The 21449-nt window shown below is 38.1% G+C and overlaps 1 protein-coding gene across 1 annotated transcript; it reads left to right on the top strand.

Moving 5' to 3' along the window:
* The first annotated feature begins 249 nt into the window (after nt 1-249).
* LOC129752828 (uncharacterized) lies at nt 250-5265 on the top strand. The gene has a single exon (XM_055748610.1). The coding sequence runs from the start codon at nt 250-252 to the stop codon at nt 5263-5265; it is 5016 nt and encodes a 1671-aa protein (XP_055604585.1).
* The last annotated feature ends 16184 nt before the right edge of the window (nt 5266-21449 follow it).

The raw sequence follows: 21449 nt of genomic DNA, 5'->3' as shown, positions 1-21449 counted from the left end.
GCTGAGAACAGTAGCGTCCATTACCAGGAGGCTCAATTGAGCCTTTTGGTGTGGGGGAGTGTGGTGGGCCGCTACAAAAAAAAAAAAAAAAAAAAGGAGACCGATGATTTGTTCGACAAGGAAAGACAGGACTTAAGTAACCAGTATTACTTCTGCAAGGCATTTTTGGTTGATCGGGCAAGAGAATTTGCGGTGCCGGATTCGATCAATCATTCTGTTCGATTGAACGAGTCGTCAGGCCATAGTGGGATGGATCACGTGCGGTTGCCTCAGATAAAATTGCAAACTTTTAATGGGGACATCGAAGATTGGCTTGGATTTCGAGATCTGTTTACCTCGTTAATCCATTGCAAGCCAGACCTTTGTGAAGTAGAGAAATTCCACTACTTGAAGGGGTGTCTTGAAGGGGAGCCAAAAACCCTGATAGACTCGCTTCAAATAACCCAGGCAAATTACACGATAGCATGGAATATTCTTTTAAAACGCTACAACAATAGCAAGCAGCTCAAGAAACGTCAGATACAAGCATTGTTTTCCCTTCCCCATCTTGGCAAGGAGTCAATAGCTGATCTGCACGCTTTACTGGAAGGTTTTGAAAAGAATGTTCAAATACTCGATCAGGTTGTGCAGCCCGAGAACTACAAGGAGCTTCTCTTGGTCCATCTTCTCTCAACACGGTTGGATTCTGTTACGCGTAGGGGGTGGGAGGAACTATCAGCTAGCAAGGAGACGGATACTCTCGGAGATTTGACAGAGTTTATTCGGCGGCGGATTGCGGTTCTAGAGGCGCTTCCATCCAAGGCATTGGAATTGAAGGGTGGTTATCAGCAGACAGCAGGGCAGAAGCAGAAACCGTACGTTCGGGTCAGCCACAATGCTTCACAGCAGCAGCAGCAGCAGCAGCAGTATCAGCAGCAACAGTATCCGCAGCAACAGTATCAACAGCAACAGTATCAACAGCAGCAGAAACCAGGGGCATGCATCGTCTGCAAACGGGAACAGCATGGTGTTCATCAATGCCCAAAATTCAAGCGCTCCACTGTTTCGGAAAGGGTGAATCTACTTCGAACACATGGGTTGTGCCGAAATTGCCTAAGAACGGGACATCAGGCTAGGAATTGTCCATCGAAATTCTCCTGCAAGCAGTGTAGTGGTCGTCATCATTCGCTGGTGTGCTTCCGCTCTGAAAACAACAGTAACGGTCAGGTTTCAGCAAACGCATCGAGGAATGATTCTCTCTCCGACGATCAGGAAGCAGAATCATCGACACGTGTGGCGAACATGGCAGCTCCAATCGGTTCATCGGTGAATTCAGCTTCGCAATTTCGATCTCGTGTTTTACTAGCGACAGCGGTGGTCATTATTGAAGACGATATGGGTAATCAGCTTCCGGCAAGGGCACTGTTGGATTCCGGTTCTGAGAGTAATTTTATGACTCAACGGCTTAGTCAACGGATAAAGGTTTCTCGAAACAAGGTGGATGTTTCGATTCTCGGCATTGGACAAGTTGCGACGAAGGTGAAGCAGAAGGTCAGCGCTGTGGTGAAGTCTCGTACCTCTGAATATGCTCGTGAACTTAGTTTCTTGGTTTTACACAAGGTTACGGCAACTCTTCCGACAGCAAATGTCAACACTGGTGGTTGGAATATTCCTGAGGGAATTTCGCTAGCCGATCCTGCCTTTTTCCAGTCCAATAGCGTGGACCTCGTCTTGGGAATTGAGTGCTTCTTCGAATTATTCGAAACTGGTCGAAGAATATCGCTTGGAGCGAATTTGCCAGCACTCAATGAATCAGTCTTCGGATGGATCGTATGTGGAGGTGTTTCTCAACCGGATAGCTCTCTAAGAGTCAGCTGCAACGTCTCGGCGAACGAGACACTTGACATGCTGGTGTCACGGTTTTGGGAATCCGAGGAGATTGGATCAAAGAGGAACTATTCCCCGGAGGAGAGTCTATGTGAGGAGATTTTTGAGCAGACGGTTCAGCGGAGTTCAAGCGGGCGATACAGTGTTGCTCTGCCGACGAAAAAGGTTGCGGTGTCAAGGCTCGGTGGCTCCAGAGACATTGCTTATCGGCGGCTCTTGGGAACAGCACGTCGATTTGCCAGGGATACAGAACTGAAGCGCCAGTACATGGAATTTATGGAGGAGTATCATCAACTTGGGCACATGCGGAAGGTTCCGGCGGAGGATATCGGCAATTTTAGAAGGTGTTTTCTGCCACATCATCCGGTAATAAAGGAGGCGAGTACGACTACCAAGGTGCGCGTAGTCTTCGATGCCTCGTGCAAGACATCTTCGGGAGTTTCGCTCAACGACGTTTTGATGACCGGACCCGTTGTACAGGATGACCTTAGGTCCATAATCATGCGGTGTCGGACGAAGGCGATTATGCTGGTGGCAGACGTGGAGAAGATGTTCCGCCAAATTGAGATTCAACCCGGAGACAGACCTCTACAGTGTGTATTATGGCGCAAGGATCCTAGCGAGGACGTAGGTGTTTACGAGCTGAACACGGTGACCTACGGAACGAAGCCTGCTCCGTTTTTGGCTACCCGAACTCTGCAACAACTGACGTCAGATGAGGCATCTCGTTTTCCCTTGGCGGCGCAAGCGATGGCAGATGACACCTACATGGACGACGTCATTACCGGAGTGAACATCCTCGAAGAAGCAGTTGAGCTTAGGAAGCAGTTGGAGCAGATCACGGAAAGCGGAGGTTTTCGACTACGCAAGTTTGCCTGTAATCGGTCGGAGGTTCTACAGGGTATTCCGCAAGACAATTTAGCGATTCCTGGGTTCGTAGATTTGGATCCAGATCCCTCTGTCAAAACGTTAGGACTGACTTGGTTGCCCGGTTCGGATACATTCATGTTCCAATTTAATTTACCAAAATTCGAAGACCTCAAGTTGACGAAACGCAACGTACTCTCTGTTATCGCCATGTTATTCGACCCCTTAGGGCTGATTGGAGCCACTATAACCATGGCGAAGATTTACATGCAGCAGTTGTGGACTCTTCAAAATTCGGACGGCAATAGGCTTGATTGGGACGAGCAACTACCTTCCACGGTGGGTGAGCGTTGGCGAAAATTTCACGAGGAGTTGTACTGGCTGAACACCATTAGAATCGATCGCTGTGTTATTCTCCCCAACCCGATAGAGCTGGAACTTCATTGTTTCTCGGATGCTTCTGAGAAGGCGTTTGGCGGTTGCATCTATCTTCGTAGCAGAGACTCGCATGGTTTAGTGTGGACTAGATTAGTTTCGTCGAAATCTAAGGTAGCTCCATTAAAATATCAATCGATAGCACGTCTCGAACTCTCTGGAGCATTATTGATTGCAGAACAATTCGAAAAGGTGAAGGATTCCTTGAAAATTTCGGCTAAGGCGTTTTTCTGGACCGATTCGACGTGCGTTTTGCGGTGGTTGCAAGCGATTCCGACTGTGTGGACGACATATGTGGCAAATAGGGTGTCGAAGATTCAAACCATCACTCAGGGTTGCAAGTGGAGCCATGTACCAGGCATTGAAAACCCGGCGGACTTGATATCGAGAGGAGTTTCGCCAGCAAACATCGTGGAAAACCAGTTTTGGTGGAGAGTGCCAGCCTGGTTGCAAGAATCACCGGAGAGTTGGCCTCAAGCGCCAGCGTTTTGTGTTCAAGATGAAGGAGATGAGGAACTGCGTCGTACTACTGTGGTCGCTGTTGCCTCTGAAACAGAGGAGTTCGTTAATACTTACATTTCTAAATTCTCGTCTTATATTGACCTTATTCGAAAAACTGCTTACTGGCGACGCCTGAAAGCTTTTCTTTGGTGCAGATTGAGAAACTCAGCAGCAGAACCAAATAAAGATTTTCTCTCTGTGTCGGAATTGAAGAATGCTGAACTCGATCTAATTTCTCAGATTCAGAAGATAGTATTTGTGGATGAATGGAAGGTGTTGGCAGAAGGGAAATCGGTGTCTAGGAGTTCGCCGATGCGTTGGTACAACCCTTTTTTGTCCTCTGAAGGAGTAATTCAACTTGGCGGTAGGCTGAAAAATTCTGATGAACCTCATGACGCAAAGTATCCCGTTGCACTGCCCGCTAGGCACCTCTTTTCGACGTTGCTCATTAGGTATTACCACGAAAAGCTGCTACACGCAGGCCCACAGCTTTTGTTGAGTGTCTTGAGACAGCGATACTGGGTTTTTGGAGGAAGAGAAACCGTAAGAAATATAGTTCACCGATGTTTAAGATGTTATAGGGCCAAGCCATCTCCAGGCCAGCAGTTCATGGGCGATTTACCTGCTTCCAGAGTGACCGCTGCCCCAGCCTTTCGACGAAGCGGTGTGGATTATTTCGGCCCCGTTTATGTCAGACCTGTTCCTCGACGTCCTCCAGTCAAGGCCTATGTTTGTATTTTCGTCTGTCTATGCGCAAAGGCAGTTCATCTGGAACTGGTTTCAGATTTAACCACTGAGCGGTTTATTCAAGCGCTGCGCAGATTCGTCGGTCGCAGAGGAAAGTGTGCGGAAATCCTGTCCGATAACGGTACGAATTTTGTGGGTGCCCGTAACAAGATGAGAGACCTTTTGGAGCTTCTAATGAATCGCTCCCATCGTGACCAAGTTGCGAAGGAGTGCGTTAATTCCGGAATACAGTGGAGCTTCAGTCCGCCAAGCGCCCCCCATTTCGGTGGTCTATGGGAAGTGGCGGTGCGTTCAGCCAAGAATCATCTGCATAGAGTGCTGGGAGAAGAGCCAGTTTCGCCAGAGGATTTCAACACACTATTAGTCCAGGTGGAAGCGTGTCTAAACTCCCGACCGTTGACACCCTGTTCAGACGACCCTAATGACTTGGACCCCCTAACACCTGCTCATTTCCTCATCGGTAGCTCCTTGCAAGAAGTGCCAGATGAAAATGTCCTAGATGTTCCCTTTAATCGACTGAGTAAATGTCAGCAGGTTCAAAAGCGATTTCAACAATTTTGGAAGCGATGGCGGAGGGAGTATTTGTGCCAGTTACAAGCAAGGACCAAGCGGTGGAAATCTCCAGTTGACATCAACGAAGGCATGCTTGTTGTTCTGAAGGACGAGAACCTCCCACCCCTACGTTGGAAAATGGCTCGTGTACACCAGACTTACCCTGGCAGCGATGGAGTGGTACGAGTCGTCAAATTAAAAACTGCGCAAGGATACATCGATCGCCCAGTAGAAAAACTTTGCATTCTTCCCATCAAACCCATCGAATCATTAAACCCACCTACAGTTGAGCTCTGAATCCTTTCCATTTCCAATTTCCCACGTTCGTCGAAGAGGAGTTTTTTTTTATAATTTCAGAAATCCTAGCAATTTCTGGGTGGGTGAGGATGTCTACGAGTGAAATGGCCCCTAGCGACACCACTGATAGCCGGCAACCAACCAACCCAAAATCCAAACCAGCTGATCTCAACCGAGCCGGTGTTTCTACATGGACCAGACCAAGCGAGCAACGACCTACAATCGACCACACAAAAGACGACAACAGACCGTTTTTTTATCCCAGGATTGGTACCCGAGTCACTGATCGATGACACCGGCCGGCAATCATCAGACAGTAAATCTGGAGATGATCATCACCAGCCGGTATTGTTTCTGCTACAGCAGCGAAGTTTGTTGAGCGAGAGTATTGGAGCCAAAAAACATCGCAGCCTGTTGGTTTCGGAGGTAGAAGGCAAAACTCGAAACTCGCACCAGTCGAGTTGAGCCTGCCAACCACTCCGGATATTTGATCGTTTTAAACTGTTGCGTGTTAGACTAAGTACAAATACAAATAGTTTAAGTTCAACTCAGTTTCTTATTAAATCTTAAGTTCCAAATAAATAATGTGTTTGTAAATAAAATTGTGCGTAGTTATATGGAAATCGTGCGTGTGTTTTTTAACTATTCGGTCCGAGAAAAATTGTATGCGGGTAGTTTTTCGTGGAACCACGGACCGTTGCAGTTCTTTATTGGTTGGTTCGATGTTGGCAAGCCGACGGGAATTTTCGGATAAATAGCAGCACTTCGAAGGAAAGGTACGGCCCCAACACTATTACAGAACTCGTTATTCAAACAGTAAAAAGGTAAACAAAGCCTACGTCACTTGCCAGGATGTTTATGTATCCTAGGCGAGAATCGTAAACAGCAGTTGGCAATGATTTTTTTTTCTCTAGTTTTCGCTGGTACAGCGATGATGGTTTGTTTGAAAATGCAACTGACGTCACGAATTGTCTTGGTTACAATGTTTACAAAAAAAACTTTTACTAACACTTAGCACGGGATTTCCATCGCCATATGTGTATAAAGGTTGGTATGTGATAGAAATATTGCTATTTTAACATCACAGCATGCGAAACTACAACACGTGTTGTTAAAAAACTTGAAGGCCACAGATCTTGAAAATGTTTTTGCATGGCAAAATTTTCAAAATGTGCAAAAACTGACAAAATTTCTACCACTTTTTCCCTACACCAGTGAACTTGCTCCAAGTGTATACAGCATTCTACGCTTTTTCCTTAAAACAGTTTTGACAAAAAAATGTTAATGTTAATTCCAACAAAACCAAAAATTACTGCGTGTTACTTTAATTTGTCGGCCTTAAAGCATGGATCACTACAAATCTGGACGCATTAAAACGGGTCTATCTCGGAGCTATGTAGGGGAGATGGGGGCATAATGGCCACCTTAAGGAAAACGGTTATTTAACCATAGAAAATAGCTATAATATGGAGGTTACATTATTGTTTCGTGTTCAGACACTTGAAAAGCCTATTCCCTAACGGGCTGAAACGTGAAAAACTAGATGAAAACGTTAAAAAATGCATTTTAAAAAATTTTGCCAAAAGCTGAAAACCAGCCACTGTGGAGGCATAATGAGAACCCCCCCTGAGGCAGTATGAGCACCATTAATCAGAGCAAGATGTGCGTTTTTGCCGGGGAATCTAGCAGCGAATTCAATTCGATGAAGTCAGGTGAGTCGTAGATTCATCAAACAAAGCAATAACAGAATAATCTAGATCTGTTTGTAGTATACAAACAATTCACGCACGCTCATACATTAAGTGCTTTGTTCGGAGGATGATGCTACTAGCCGTTTAATGTAACAATAAAAAAATCGATCATGAATTGTGAATGGAAAAAAATCACCTCGAACAGAAATCTAACTCTAGTCTTTTGATTACCTCTCCGACACCTTACCAATAGGCTAAATTGTCGGATGAAAACTAGTCAAGGTGTGGCGCTATAAATCAATTTTAATTCGCTGCTAGATTCTACGGCAGAAAATGCTCATTATGCCTCGATAATACGATGCTCTTTATGCCCCTAGTCAATAAATTTAAGTAAAAACGTGTTTTAAAATTGATAAAAGTGAGAAATCAAAAATTTTTTGATGGAAAAAATTGAGAAACAATGTGTACATCATGTTGCAGTGCGTACATTATTGATCAAGGTTATTTTAAGATCATAAAAGCTTATTTCGTGGTGCTCAAAAATTATAATATTTTCGTAACTTGAGAACCAAGCTAGTTTTTTTTAAATATCTCTGTGAAGATGATAAGGAGATTCCTTTTTTTGTGAAAAATTAATACTATAGGAAGTACGAAACAAATCCTCATGAAAATTTATTTAAGAAAATACGCACTTTCGTAGAAAAGCGTAGTTCTCATTATGCCTCGGGTGCTCGTTATGCCCTCATCTCCCCTAAACGAAATAAAAATGTTTTGTACTTGAAATGTAGGGTTTTAATTGCACTTTAAAGGAAAAATAATAAAAAAATTATTCCGAACTGCAAGTTTTCCCTTGTGGGGTGGACCACGCTTGGCCTATTAATGTGTGGTGGTAGAGGCACCTCTATCTGTATCTACTCTTCATAGTAGTAGGCCAGTGAGGAACAAAAATTTGATATGTGATGATATGCTTCTAAATAAATTTTTCCCGCTCATTTTCAACATCTTTCATTTTCATCTAGCCTTCTATCACCTATAAAATTTCATAAGCCTTAGATGTCCCTACTAAAAAGGACATCACTTTCCACCGCTAAGGCCGACAAATTAAAGTAACATATTAACATTACGGTGGTTAATCTCTTCTTTAAAAATTACAACATTTGGTGATTTATGCCTTATGATATCACAAATATAGAAAAAAAAACTATAAAAAATTTCGAACGTTTTCAATTGACTTTTAATAAAATATCAAGTTTGTTGCAATTTACCCCCTTTTCTTAATAGAATAAAAATCGCATGATCTTGTAAATTGAAAAATAACTGGTGAAACCAATAACCAATTCCGACTACTTCAATTTGATGTCCCACTAACATTGCAACTTTTATAAAATCAAGTGGTATGATTTTTTTTGTGGACATTAAGTTTTAAGAAGCCTTGAAGTTGGATAGTTTTGCAGGATGCCTTAGCTAACGGTACTGATTTTTACTTGATTCTACCTAAAATTTGTTTGGTGGCCTTCTTTCTATGAGGGAAAGTCTTACTTACTCAGCTCTTAAAACTTCACCCTCTAATTCTTTACGCCAACTGCTCAATAGTTTCCTAGTCTATGCATAACAAGCCGTTTATATACTAGATTCCATAAAATGTACCTATAAGTAGCTAAGGTTGAACCTATTAGATTTACATACGTAAATGATTCAAAAACATTTGTTTACAGCATTTTTTACTAAGTCATCAGAAAATCACACCACCGCCCCCCCCCCCCTCCCTGAAATTGATTTCTGAATACTAAATGTTAGTAGATTTACACATTTCACTAGTTTAGGATTCTTGATTTTAACTTCGCACCATCATTAGAAAGTAGAATTGAAAAGGTATTTTGAAATTGTTATGTTTTTTTTTGTTTTCATTTTTTCCAGGATTTTCATACTCGCGAATTATTCTTCCCTTTTTAATATTGTTATTCAAATTTGGTTTTACGTTTCATGAACATTTTTATCCATAATTTTTTATACTCATATGTTTTAAAATAATTATTTTCCAAATATGAAAAAACAAAATTTTAAGGCTATGTTCATATAGAATCCAGGCAGTTACAAACGCGTGTTTTATAAAAAGTACGTTTGATCTAAGCAATCCAGTCCAGTGAGTCTCCTTATACTTCTAATATATTTAGGTAACAAATATAATTTAAAAAAACAACCGTTCATGAGTTTTCAAGTCGACAATGAAGGATTTCCGAGATTGTTGTGCAAAATATTTTTACCATGTCCTTTTTCATCGTAATTTTAGAAGCACGTAAACTTAGACATCAAAATAAAATAGGCAACACCACACAGTAGTCCAATTCCCAAAAACGTGCCAAAATGCATGTTTTCAACACTTTTGGCTCGGAAACTTACTAAAATTACTCAATTATCAAAATTTACTCAAAATTTAATCAAAACATATTTTTGTCATATTTACCCAAAAAAAATTTTTCAATTTTTTCGAAAGAATTTGAAAAAATTTTAAAACTCAGGTAGGTGTTCTAACAGCATTTTCTAACAGCTTGCTGGAAAAGGACTCATATCCTAAGAAAGTTCGAAATAGCTAAAATCAACTTTAATTTGACAAAATAAAATTAAATCTAATCAGATTGACATAAATTCCAAAACTGGTGCTGATTACTTTATAATTTTTTTAATTAACTGAATCCTTTTTACTAGTCAATATAAAAATGTTGTGTCAGATAAGAGATTTATAACAAGCAAATTGATAATTTCGCAAATATTTATAAAAATTTCAAAATAAAATTATTAAGGAAGTTTTTTTTTTCTTAAACCATTTTTTCCATAATTTGTTATTCTTAACACTTCATGTCAATTTTGAATGAAAAAAAAATAATTTTAAATATTTTACTAATATATTCTCTTTCCATATTTGGTATCCATAAAATATTACCATTAAAGTTTCTAATTATTTTCAAATTTTCCATGGGATTTCAAGAATTTTGACCAGCAAATTGATTCTATGATTCGATCAATAATCAGTAGAAAATTTCAGAAACCGTGATTTAACCGTGCTTTGGGAGCTATTCCTGATAACTCTTGAATACAAATTACTGATAATAAACCGAAATTTATGTTGACATTGTTTCAAAATATTTAAGGGATGTTCTTGAATGAATTACCCAGAAAAAATGAATTTTAAGATACAATAAGATATCAATCTAGTTCGTGATCCGAAAGATTATTTGCTCAGAAGTCAAATTTGAGGGAAAAAGTGCTTTCAATATTGAAAACCGTCTTCATAAAATGCAGCCCAATCTGCAATATATTTTTGTCCTGAAATGTGTGGGAATCTCTTCCACATAGAATGAGAATAGAGTTGAGTGGAGTTTAAATCTCTAGTTGAATTCTGAAAATTAAAAAAATTCTATCGTCTTTTGAGAATAACTTCGGTATTAAAAATTTTAAATTCATCTAATCAAACAAATTTTCTTTTAATTAGGTGTAAAGTACGCCAAGCGAAAATATAAAAATAATTGCATATCAAAATACATTCTTGATTTTATAATTTATTCATCATTCAATGTAAGCAAATAATTGTGTATTTTTCCCAATATTCAATCTCTTCCTAGTATTTCCTTGAGAACTCCTGAACGATTAATCTTCTTACTATCATCTTCATGGATTCGTAAAACCTGAAAATTTCGGAACACTGTGAAATATCTTGACGGTACTTAAAATATCGATTTTCTGTCAGCTTTTCTGGGTTTTTGACCACTGTGCGTCCCAAAATTTTACATTTCTGAACTCTCGTAGTTATTACCAAAATGAAGTGCCCGGACTATAAATGATCATATAGCTTTAGAAATCATCCTAAGTGTCTGTTCCATTTTCATATCTGAAGTTCTTAAACTTAATTCTTTTGTCGAATTGAAATCTTCAAAATATAATCCAGAACAGAAAACTCACAATAAAAATCATCATTCGAAAATCATTTTTTAATTCAGATTAAAATAAAATAATGAAATAAAAAATTCAGATTAAAACCCAAGACTTGATGTATGAATACAAGATTTATAATTGAGGGTTCTAAAAAAAATTTCAATTCTTGGCTCATATCGAAATATTGATTTGGAATCTAAATTCGGAAATCGAAAAATCGTATTGAAACTCGGAAAAAGATCAAGAATTCAAATTTGATGATTTTTTACTCATATACCTATGAGCCTAATCTGAGTTTTGAATACTAATGCTGTATATGAATTCTGAACCTCAATGCATTTTCAGGTATAGAATTCGTACATAGAGTTAATATTCAAAATTCAAATTGAAAATGTTGAAACCAAAGTTTTTATTTTAGAAAAAAAAAATATCCACATGATTTTATTTAAAAAAATCATTTTTACTCAAAGTATTCTCGGATAAAGAAACATGTGATATCCCATACAAAAAAGTTTTTTTTACCACTCGAAGGCTTCCTTATAAAAACAAACCATCGGTGAAAGTAAATTCTTTAATTTTTTACTGAAGGATTCCTTATACAAATCTAGTTTACCATTTTACAGATTTTTGGATGTGTTTTTAAAATTTTACATGTAAAGTCCGGTTTACAGTTAAAGTCAAGTCAAATTAAAATGAATGTGAAAAAATCTGATTTTATCAATAACTCAAAAACGCGACACAGCTAGGTGGAATCGATGAGGAATGGTTGAAAGATGATAATCTAGCCGGACTTGTTCCTTAACACCTTCTAGAACTGTTTTTATTTCGATTCCCTCGGTTCTCACCGAGGAACATTTTATCAAGGCGGGAGAATAGGAAGAAAAACAGTTCTATCAGGTTATAAGGAATTAGTTCAGCTGAAATTTCAACCATTCTACATCGATTCCACTATGTTCCAAAACCTAGTTTCATCGCGTTGTTTAGTTATTGACGAAATAAGATTTTTTACGTTCATTTGCACGTGAAGTGTCAATGGCACTTAATACATAAAACATTTAATGTAAAATTACTTAAAAATGGTAAAGTAAAAAGTTATAAAAAATATTTCTTTGATTTGTTTTAATTCGTGCATTGTTTGAGCAAATATGTAATAGAAAAAATAGGCCCAAAAACTCCACAAAAATTATGACCATTGAAAGAAGTCATTAGTTTTGCCGTTTTTAGGTGTAAAAACTAAGAAGGTTAACAAAATTGCAGGGCAAAATTCCTTGAGCCAATATTTTTTTATCGAAACATGAGGCACGGTTTTGAAATTTGTGGTTTTGAAAAATTATGCATGAATCTGAATTTTGTTAAAATCAATAATAAAATAATAAACTTTCGGAAACTTCAAATATTGTGATTTTTAGTTTTTTTTATGTTGATGATTTGTGAGGTTTTGGGAAACGTGGATTTGCAATTGTTTCTTAAATTTTTAACCAAATTGTCTTAGAATAATCTCTCTAATTTTTTTTGGCCTACGTATTTGAAAATCAAAGAAAACTATTTTTAGATGTTCATTATTTGATTTATTCAAGATGCTTTGATTATAAGTGTTCTTGTCATTTAAGCTGCCGAGTCGATGGCCAAGCCCTTTGTTTTATACCTTCTTAAGGCAGAGACAACAAAAATCATCCAAGCAGGCTTGGAGATGACGTCATTATATTTTAGATAGGAAGTCCGTAAATTGGAAAGTTTTCGTGACGCGAGATCGATTCGCAAATTTCAATTTACCCACCCCCCCCTCCCCCCCCCTATAATGTTGGCTCAAGACGTAATTTTAAAGTAGCTATTTATCGAAATCGGTTTAAAAATAATGAAGTTCTACTTCAAAAACTGTTTTAATGAGAATATTTTGAAGCTCATTTTCGAATCCCGCGCCCGATTTTACATAGGTTGGTCCTGGTTGGTCATAAGCGCCCGATTAAAAATATAGGTTGGTCAATAAAGTTCTCGTTTTGTCAATTTTGTAAAGTCAAATTATTAAAAAAAAAATTTCCTGTCTTTCAAGCGTCGAATCATCAAAACTGAAGATTCTAGGAAAAATCTTACGCCAGATTTGAATGAGAAATGTCCTATAAATTTAAATTAAGTTTTTTCATGGGTATCAAACTTGCTGTTACCTTCTGTAATATTTAGCAAATAGATGGTAACATATATATTACATCACTTTCTTATTGACTCCTGCTAAGAACCATATACCAGTTCTTTCGACAACATGGACAAGATTGAGGGCTACCAGCCGAAGCCAGGAAACGAATGACGTAGGTACATCACAAAGCTACTGCTGTTAATTTACGAACTTTGTCATGTTTCTGTGAGGTACATTTTTTGTGTTATTCTTTTCGACCACTTCCGCTGTTCGGCCACCAACGTAATTCCCGCTAAGGTTTAAACTTTGCTCAGCACGTTCTTCCTGCCAACAGACTCAAGGGACGAAAAAAAGTCAAATCTCATAACACGGTTTCCTTGGATTCCCCCAATGGGTCCTGGCCATCATCTTTGTTGCTTCATTACAAAGCGGCCTCCCCATGGACGTCAGCTTCTGACTTACGGTAGCTGTTTGTATCCTCCAGAATGTATGTAGGTCATTGTTTACACGCGTGGTTTTGGGAAAACGTTTAGAAATGGTCACCAAATTATGTCTTCTTCGAACTTTCAGCTGAGTGAGCTATTGTTATGAGGCTTCTTTATTTTCAATTTTAGGGAAAATATCCTAATTTTAGTGGCCATGTTAGTAGTAATAAGTTAAACAAAAAAATGTTGAAATTAAATTTAAATGGTATTTTGGTTAGCATGGTTTTCAACATTGAAAAGTTAAGAAAGATTAGTATCTTGTATTAAATTTTTTTTAATTTGTTGCATGCTGTTAATTTTAAATGATTAGATATTTTTGTTAAATGCAAAATTATAGTAGACATGATTAAGTTAGAGCGAATAGTCATGCATGTAAGGTTAATTCCAACAGTACAGTATAGTATTCATGAAATTAACCTTCATAGCAGCATTCAACTCCGAGGTGGGAGTTTTCTTTGCACAATCCCCGGCTGTATGTGCGCGTCTGGCAGTTGTCCTCGTGCACACAGATTCCACCTTGCCTTGCACAAGCCTGTTCTGGTGTGTACACATCTACACCCATGTATCCTAGAAAGGAAAATTTAAAAGTTGATACAATTAGAGAGCGCTATTGGTTAAAATTTTCTATGTTATCCGTGAATTGGTTTATGATGGGAAGAAAGTCGCGTCAATTTTCCGCTTACAATAACTAATCCTCGAAACGTGGCACGTGAAAAAAGGCCCTGAAATAGGATATTTGTATTTCGCTGCTCATCACGTGTGGCGGCGGGCGTAAGGAAATCAATTTTAGCTATCATTTCGAGAGCACTCTGCAGCAAACAAACACCTAGAGAGCGAGGAGCGTAGCAGCTGGCAATTGATGGATATTTGCTTTGGCATTGTGAACTCTCGATTCCAATAATGTTGGATAGCAGCCCTACACCCTGTATAGGTAGATTGGGGTCGTAGAAGTCGAAAGTGGGCAAAAACATGGCATTCCGGTCTGAAGCCGACCCGACCGACGACGATTGGAAACGGTGTGGATTCTGCCATTTTCCATTCTCCTGTGCACGTGTGGTGAAGTTGAGAAGTTTCAACAACGGCACGAGTACCACGTAGCGATCATTACTAGAAGAGATTTGGCTGCACTTAGAGAGTGATGGCGCTGCCAAATTGTATTTTGAGCTGTGTATGTATCGTCGAGGATAACAGAGAGATGAACTTTAAGCCAATACAAACGCTACAGAAAACATGAATACTTAAAAGGTGAAAAACGAATGAAATTCAATGAAATATATGTTGTCGTTTTCTCATTCAAATGTACGTCGATAGTGTCAATTTAACTTAGTTTTCTTCAAGATTTACATCCGCAAATAGGGATAAAAACCGTAACCGGTATTACCGGGTATTTTTTCCAATGCCGAGTACCGGTTTTAAGATCTTCCAAAACCAGTATTTTTGGTATGTTCATTTATTTTTCCTAAAGAAGCTACACATCCAACCAAAAGTCCCATATCTAAGGAGGGTATTCGAAAAAAATACAACACTTAGTTTTCTGAATAACTTTTGAATGTATGGATGGAAATTGATCAAATTTTCAGTGAAGTTACCTAGTAATATAATGTGTACGTATACAAAATTTGGTGGAAATCTGTCAAGTGATTTTTGAAATAGCGTCCAATTCTGAAGTTAATAAACAAAATTTTTTGGGCAGAATCGAGAAAAATCCAAAAAATTCCAGTGGGAGACCCAAAAAACTGGAAATCAATTATTCGACTAAGTTCACATAGTAAATCGTTTAAAAAGTCCTATATGATCCAATAGTGAGCCTAAATTTGAATAAAAGTGAAGATGATTGATTCGATGAAGTGAGAGAAATGTTAGAGGTTTTTTCAAACTCAATCCAAAAATATGAATAGGGGAAGTGATAAAAAAGTCAAATTCTGCTGACAGGTTCGTCTAGCTGACTCATAAAAAGGCCTAATTTCCTTTCTACAAGGTATCAAAGCTGGCCACCAGTAAAATTAACAAAATACGGTGGTAAAATCGTGCGCAAAATATTCGGACTGCTTGTGAGGTGATATTTTGAAAAAAAAAAAAATGTAATGGACAGCAAAACGAACTCTTCTGCGGTCACCTGGCACAATTTCAACCAGAAACTTTTTGTTGAAAAGTCTCTCCTGTATTTACTGGAGATAAACAAGGAGAAAAAAAATTAAAAATTTAATGTCTATTACTTGATGAGGCTAACGATCTGTGGAAACTGCAAATTACTCAGTCTTTCATAACGATGAATGGCTAAAAATACAAAGTAAACTGCCTCCAAATGCGACCGTTTTCTCTTTAAAACACATCACTTCACAGAAAACGTAATCAAAAAGAGCCTTGATTTAAAAAAGGATGGTTCTTAGTAAGCGTTATAGATGACGCACGTGTTGCCCAAAAGTTAAATTTGAAAAATTTCTTCTTTGGACGCTATCTCAAAAACCATTTTACAGAACATCACAAAAAATTGCACATGCAAACATTACATTACGAAGTAACATTACTGATAATTTCATCAATTTACATGAATGCATTCAAAAGTGATTCACAAAGCAAAGTGTTGCATTTATTTTCGAATACACTCCTTACTTAAACGCGTGCCTTCTAAGTTTAATTTTAGCTGTACAAATGTTTCAAAAGGAATTGGTAGGGGAGAGTGGGGTATCATGTGCCCCCTTTTTCTTTGTTTTATAACTTCTTTAGTAAAAAGAAAAAAACAAATGGAAAGGTTTCCTACATTTTGAAGTATCATTAAGCTTTTTTTTATTTCTTAAATACATTCATTTTCCCAGTTCTGAAAGTTTTTTGGATTTTGAAAAACTGTGGAGAAACGTGGGCCACCAAATCCAAATTGACTAGATAAGGTGCAAAGTTAATGAGTTCACCCAAAACTAAATTTCATAATTCATTTAGTTATTTTAAAGCGATTTCAGATGAGGAAATAAAAAAGAGAGTTGTGTATGGTCAAAAAGTTCCTTATTCCTGGCTCGCGAACGTTTCGGCAAAATTCCATAAATAGGATTTATGTTCGTCTCTATCGCATTGGAAAAAATCGACAAAATATTTTTCACAACTCTTTATTTGGCATATGAAAACTTTGCAGATAGGAAAAACGTATTATAAGTTCATAATGTGTATAAAAAAACTTCAAAAAATAGGTGGCCAAAGATACCCCACAAAATATGGCCCACGATTCCCCACAAGCTATGATTTGCAAATTGGTTGTGTTTGTGTGACTTATTGATGTATCATCAAAAGTTTCTTTTCCGCGTGAAAGAACAAGACAAAACTAAGATTTTATGCGTTAGAGCGTATTTGTTATATGTAAATGTCTTCCACGGATGCAATTTTCGGGTGCTTATTTAATTATGTAAGTTCATTTTTCTAGGCGAGTTAAATAAAAGAAGCATATGATTCGTAAATATGCAAACAACGTATTGAAAAACATGCTTACGCAAAGTGACGACGATGACAGTTGGATTGAGATTTTTATCTCAAGACACAGCTGAGATATTTAGAGTGGCTCATTTTTCCCCATGGCCCACGTTACCACACTCTCCCCTACTGATTTTTTTTTTCGAATACGAGCATGAAAGTTATGGAATGTTCCTCAAATAGCCTTCTTTGTGACTTATTAATCGCATCCACAAAGTTACCAATAGGGCCTCAAATAGCCTTCTATGGATTTTAAGTTCCAAAATGATCCTCAAATAGCCTTTTTGAGACTTGTCAACTGCATGATTATAAAATGTGAACGAACATCACAAATGGACATCTGGGCGGTTCTAAGGCGACGAGGAGTCCCAGAAACTAGTCCATCTCATCGAAGCACAATACGAGGCATTTTCGTGCAAGGTCCTGCACGAAGGTGTCTTGTCCGAACCAATCCCGGGAACTGCTGGAGTGAGACAAGGATGTATTTTATCACCGCTACTTTTTCTAATCCTAATGGATGAGATTTTGACTGGATCGATCGACTGTGCACCGAACCGAGGATTGCCGTGGAATCCTTCAACAATGGAGCATCTGAACGACCTTGACCTGGCTGACGATATTGTTTTGCTCGCCCAAACGCAACCGGATATGCAGAGCAAACTCGACGACCTCACCGAAAGCTCCAAGGCAGCAGGTCTCAAAGTCAATGTCGGAAAGACCAAGTCGATGGAGATCAACACAGGAAATCCCTCCAGTTTCATGGTAGCTGGGCAACAAGTTGAGAAAGTGGAGTGCTTCCAGTATCTTGGTAGCCAAATAACGCTTTATGGTGGTACCAGGAAAGACATCGAAACCCGGATCAGAAAGGCCCGCCAGATCTCTCTACTAACAAAAATCCGAATCTTCAACTCAAACGTCAAATCCGTATTGCTGTACGGGTGCGAGGCTTGGTGCACATATGCGGTGACGACGCGAAAACTGCAAGTATTTGTAAACTGCTGCCTGCGGAATATCATCCGCGCTTGGTGGCCTGGGAACTGGATCTCGAATGAGGTATTACATCGCCGGTGTCATCAAAGGGCGCTAGAAATCGAGATTCGGGAACGCAAGTGGAGATGGATTGGGCACACGCTGCGAAGAGATGAAAACGAGATTTGCAGAGGGGCGCTAGATTGGAATCCAGAAGGTCATCGAAGAAAAGGCAGGCCCAGAAACTTGTGGCGGCGAAGCCTAGCCGCTGAAATCCGAACTGTCGACGAGAATCTTGACTGGGACCAAGTGTAGACGCTGGCTCCGGATCGTCAACAGTGCAGGTCTTTTACCACGGCCCTATGCACCGGAGGATCGGCGCGGGATCATTGATTGATTGATTGATTGTGGAATAACCCAATTCACTATTCGTCTGATTACGTCGAACTGGCGTCATTAATAGAGATGTCAGTTGTAGACGAAATCAAGACATAATTCCAGTTTGGGATGGTGTTTCTTATGAATTCCACCACCTTACTGGCCTCCATCTTCCAAATATCATCGAGCGTTAAGATTAGCTTACCAAGAACTTTCAGTCGATGTGTCATAAGATATCCACAGTCATACATTAAGTGCTCTGCAGTTTCTACTTCAGTTTGACAAAACCGGCACATCTCATCACTGAGTTTGCCTATTTTATGTAAGTGGTAGTTGCGTGGACAGTGCCCTGTGAAAAGGTCTGTAATTGTTTTAAGATCCCTTTTCGATAGACTTAGAAGTTCTCAAGTTTTCTTAGAATCGGGCTTTATGAATCTTTTAGACTGTCTAGCACCGATGGCTACAAGCCATTTGAATTTGATCTTTGAGTTCTCCCATTTTTTTAATTCACTTGTTAGAGCACAAGTAGATGCTCCACAAAAAGGTTCAGGGCCAATCATGCGCCTTTCAGATCCTTTCCTAGCGAGTTCAACTGCTTTTTCATTGCCTTCTATACCACAGTGGCCTGGAACCCAGTATAGGTTCACTTGATTTTGGATTGATAATTGATTCAAAGCATTAATACAATCCCACACCAGCTTTGAATTGCACATTGGGGCTGTCAGAGCCCGTATTGCTGCTTGACTGTCTGAAAATATGCAGAAATTAGCGTGTCTATACATTCTCTTTAAACATATTTCCACACAACAATACATCGCATAGACTTCTGTTTGAAAAACTGTGGGCCTGCCTCCCATTGGAATCGATTTTAGCCAGTTGAATTTAAAATTTATAATTTTTCGCAGCGGTACCGATTCTAGGAATCAGTAAAGCTGTTTTGCCGGAATCAGCTATAATGGGTTTTACGGGGTTTAAATTTAATGGTTCTATTAACTGCATTAGACGTTTATACATTCAACACAAAATAAAATTAAAACTGCAGGGGCACGGCTCGAATCAACTTTAGAACTTTCATTCTTTTTAGACAGTCTATTTTACTTGGGCTCGATACGGGATGCATTGAGTTGCGCCAAATTTAGGCGAATATTTTTAGAGTACGAGGGCCTGGTCTGATTTAAAATATGTATATGAATTTTGTTTAAATATAAAATTCAATAAAGCAAAAAAATACATTATACAATATACCGAATGTGTTACGGAACTTCAACATCGATTTCCTTGAAACTCGTCAAATAATAATACTACCCTTTAAAAACTGATTAGATGCGGGCTATTTCTTTTTTTTGTTCAGATACCACTTTCTTTTTGAAAAGTTTTGTCCGGTGACCTTGGAGACATGGTAGGGAAGGGTGTCCCAAAATTGCATAATTTCTGGGAATCTGAGGGCTCGCCCTCTGAATGTTAGATTAGCATGTGGAGAACAAGCTTTTGTATGGGGCCGACTAAAAAAAATCATGTTTAGAGATTCCGCAAGGGCGATCTTTGAAAAAAGTCCACTTTCAAAATATTTGATTTTAAATAAATTTTGAGTCCAAAAAATTTCACAAAATTTATATATTTAATTTTGAATTTTGTTTTGGTTAAATACTACACGGAAAAATGAAAAATGAACCAAATTCGTATCAAAATTGAAAATAAGCAAGCAATTTTCAAGAAAACATTCTTTTTTTGGTCAAAAAATTTTGTATCCAACTGACCTAGCGTAGAATATTTTTAATACCAATACAATCAAAAGATGCGAATTTTCGTGCACTAAAACTTTGCTGAACAAAGCATGTTGTTTGTAGCATCGTGTGAAGAGCTATTCACGGTTCAATCCTTAATAAAAATCACAAATTAGGATATTTTTTATTTAATTTATCAAATTCGTGTTAACAAATACCTACTTAAAAATCAAAACACTTGCAAAAAAGGCTTGGATGGTTTAAGGGAATCATCAGAAGGCCATATGCCAAACTTGAGCGGAATCGGACAACAGGAAGGGGTTGCACTGAATCTCAAGTGTGAAAGGGATTCTGAGACATAGTGTTCTGAAGAAGCATAAAAACTGGTTTTTCATCATACATTTTTGTCTTTACCAATCGATTGCTTGATTATGTAGATTTTATTAAAATTTCAACTAAGACTAACAATTCACCTGAAGACTGCAACTCGATTGGACTTAAAACAAAAAAGTTATGACTGTTCCAAGATTGAATTTTTGTGGCAAATTGTCGTTTAACACACAATGAGTACATTTTACTCATTGCGTTTTACAGGACAATTTGTAACTAAAATACAATCTTTGAACAGCCATAACTTTTTTGTTTTAAGTCCAATCGAGTTGCAGTTTTCAGGTGAAATGTTAGTCTTAATTGAAATTTTAATAAAATCTACATAATCAAGTAATCGATTGGTAAAGACAAAAATGTATGATGAAAAACCAGTTTTTTATGCTTCTTTAGAACACTATGTCTAGAATCCCTTTCATACTTGAGATTCAGTGCAACCCCTTCCTGTTTTCCGATTCCGCTCAAATTTGGCATATGGCCTTCTGATGACTTCCTTAAACCTTCCAAGTCTTTTTTTGCAAGTATTTTGATTTTAAAGTAGGTATTTATTAAGACAAATTTGATAAATTAAATAAAAAATATCCTAAATTGTGATTTTTATTAAGAATTGAACCGTAAATAGCTCTTCACACGATGATACAAACAACATGCTTTGTTCAGCAAAGTTTAAGTGCACAAAAATCCGCATCTTTTGATGGCATTGGTATCAAAAATATTTTACGCTTGGTACACATTTTGGTCAGTTGAATTCAAAATTTTTGGACCAAAAAATTTTTTTTTCTTGGAAATAGCTTGCTTGTTTTTCATTTTGATACGAATTTGGTTCATTTTTTATTTTTTACGTGTAGTATTTGACTCGAACAAAATTAAAAAATATAAAATATATAAATTTCATGAAAATTTTTGGACCCAGAATTTATTTAAAATCAAATATTTTGAAAGTGGACTTTTTCAAAGATCGCGCTTGCGGAACCTCCAAACATAATTTTTTTCAGTCGGCCCCATACAAAAGTCTGTTCTGCACATCCTA

This window comes from Uranotaenia lowii, chromosome 3 (assembly GCF_029784155.1).
Source record: "Uranotaenia lowii strain MFRU-FL chromosome 3, ASM2978415v1, whole genome shotgun sequence".
NCBI classification, from domain to species: Eukaryota; Metazoa; Arthropoda; class Insecta; order Diptera; family Culicidae; genus Uranotaenia; species Uranotaenia lowii.
This window is presented reverse-complemented; position numbering and strand designations above follow the sequence as displayed.

What these genes read in the sequence shown, in the direction of transcription:
- LOC129752828 (XM_055748610.1), top strand. Translation starts at nt 250, where the DNA reads ATGGATCACGTGCGGTTGCCTCAGATAAAATTGCAAACTTTTAATGGG.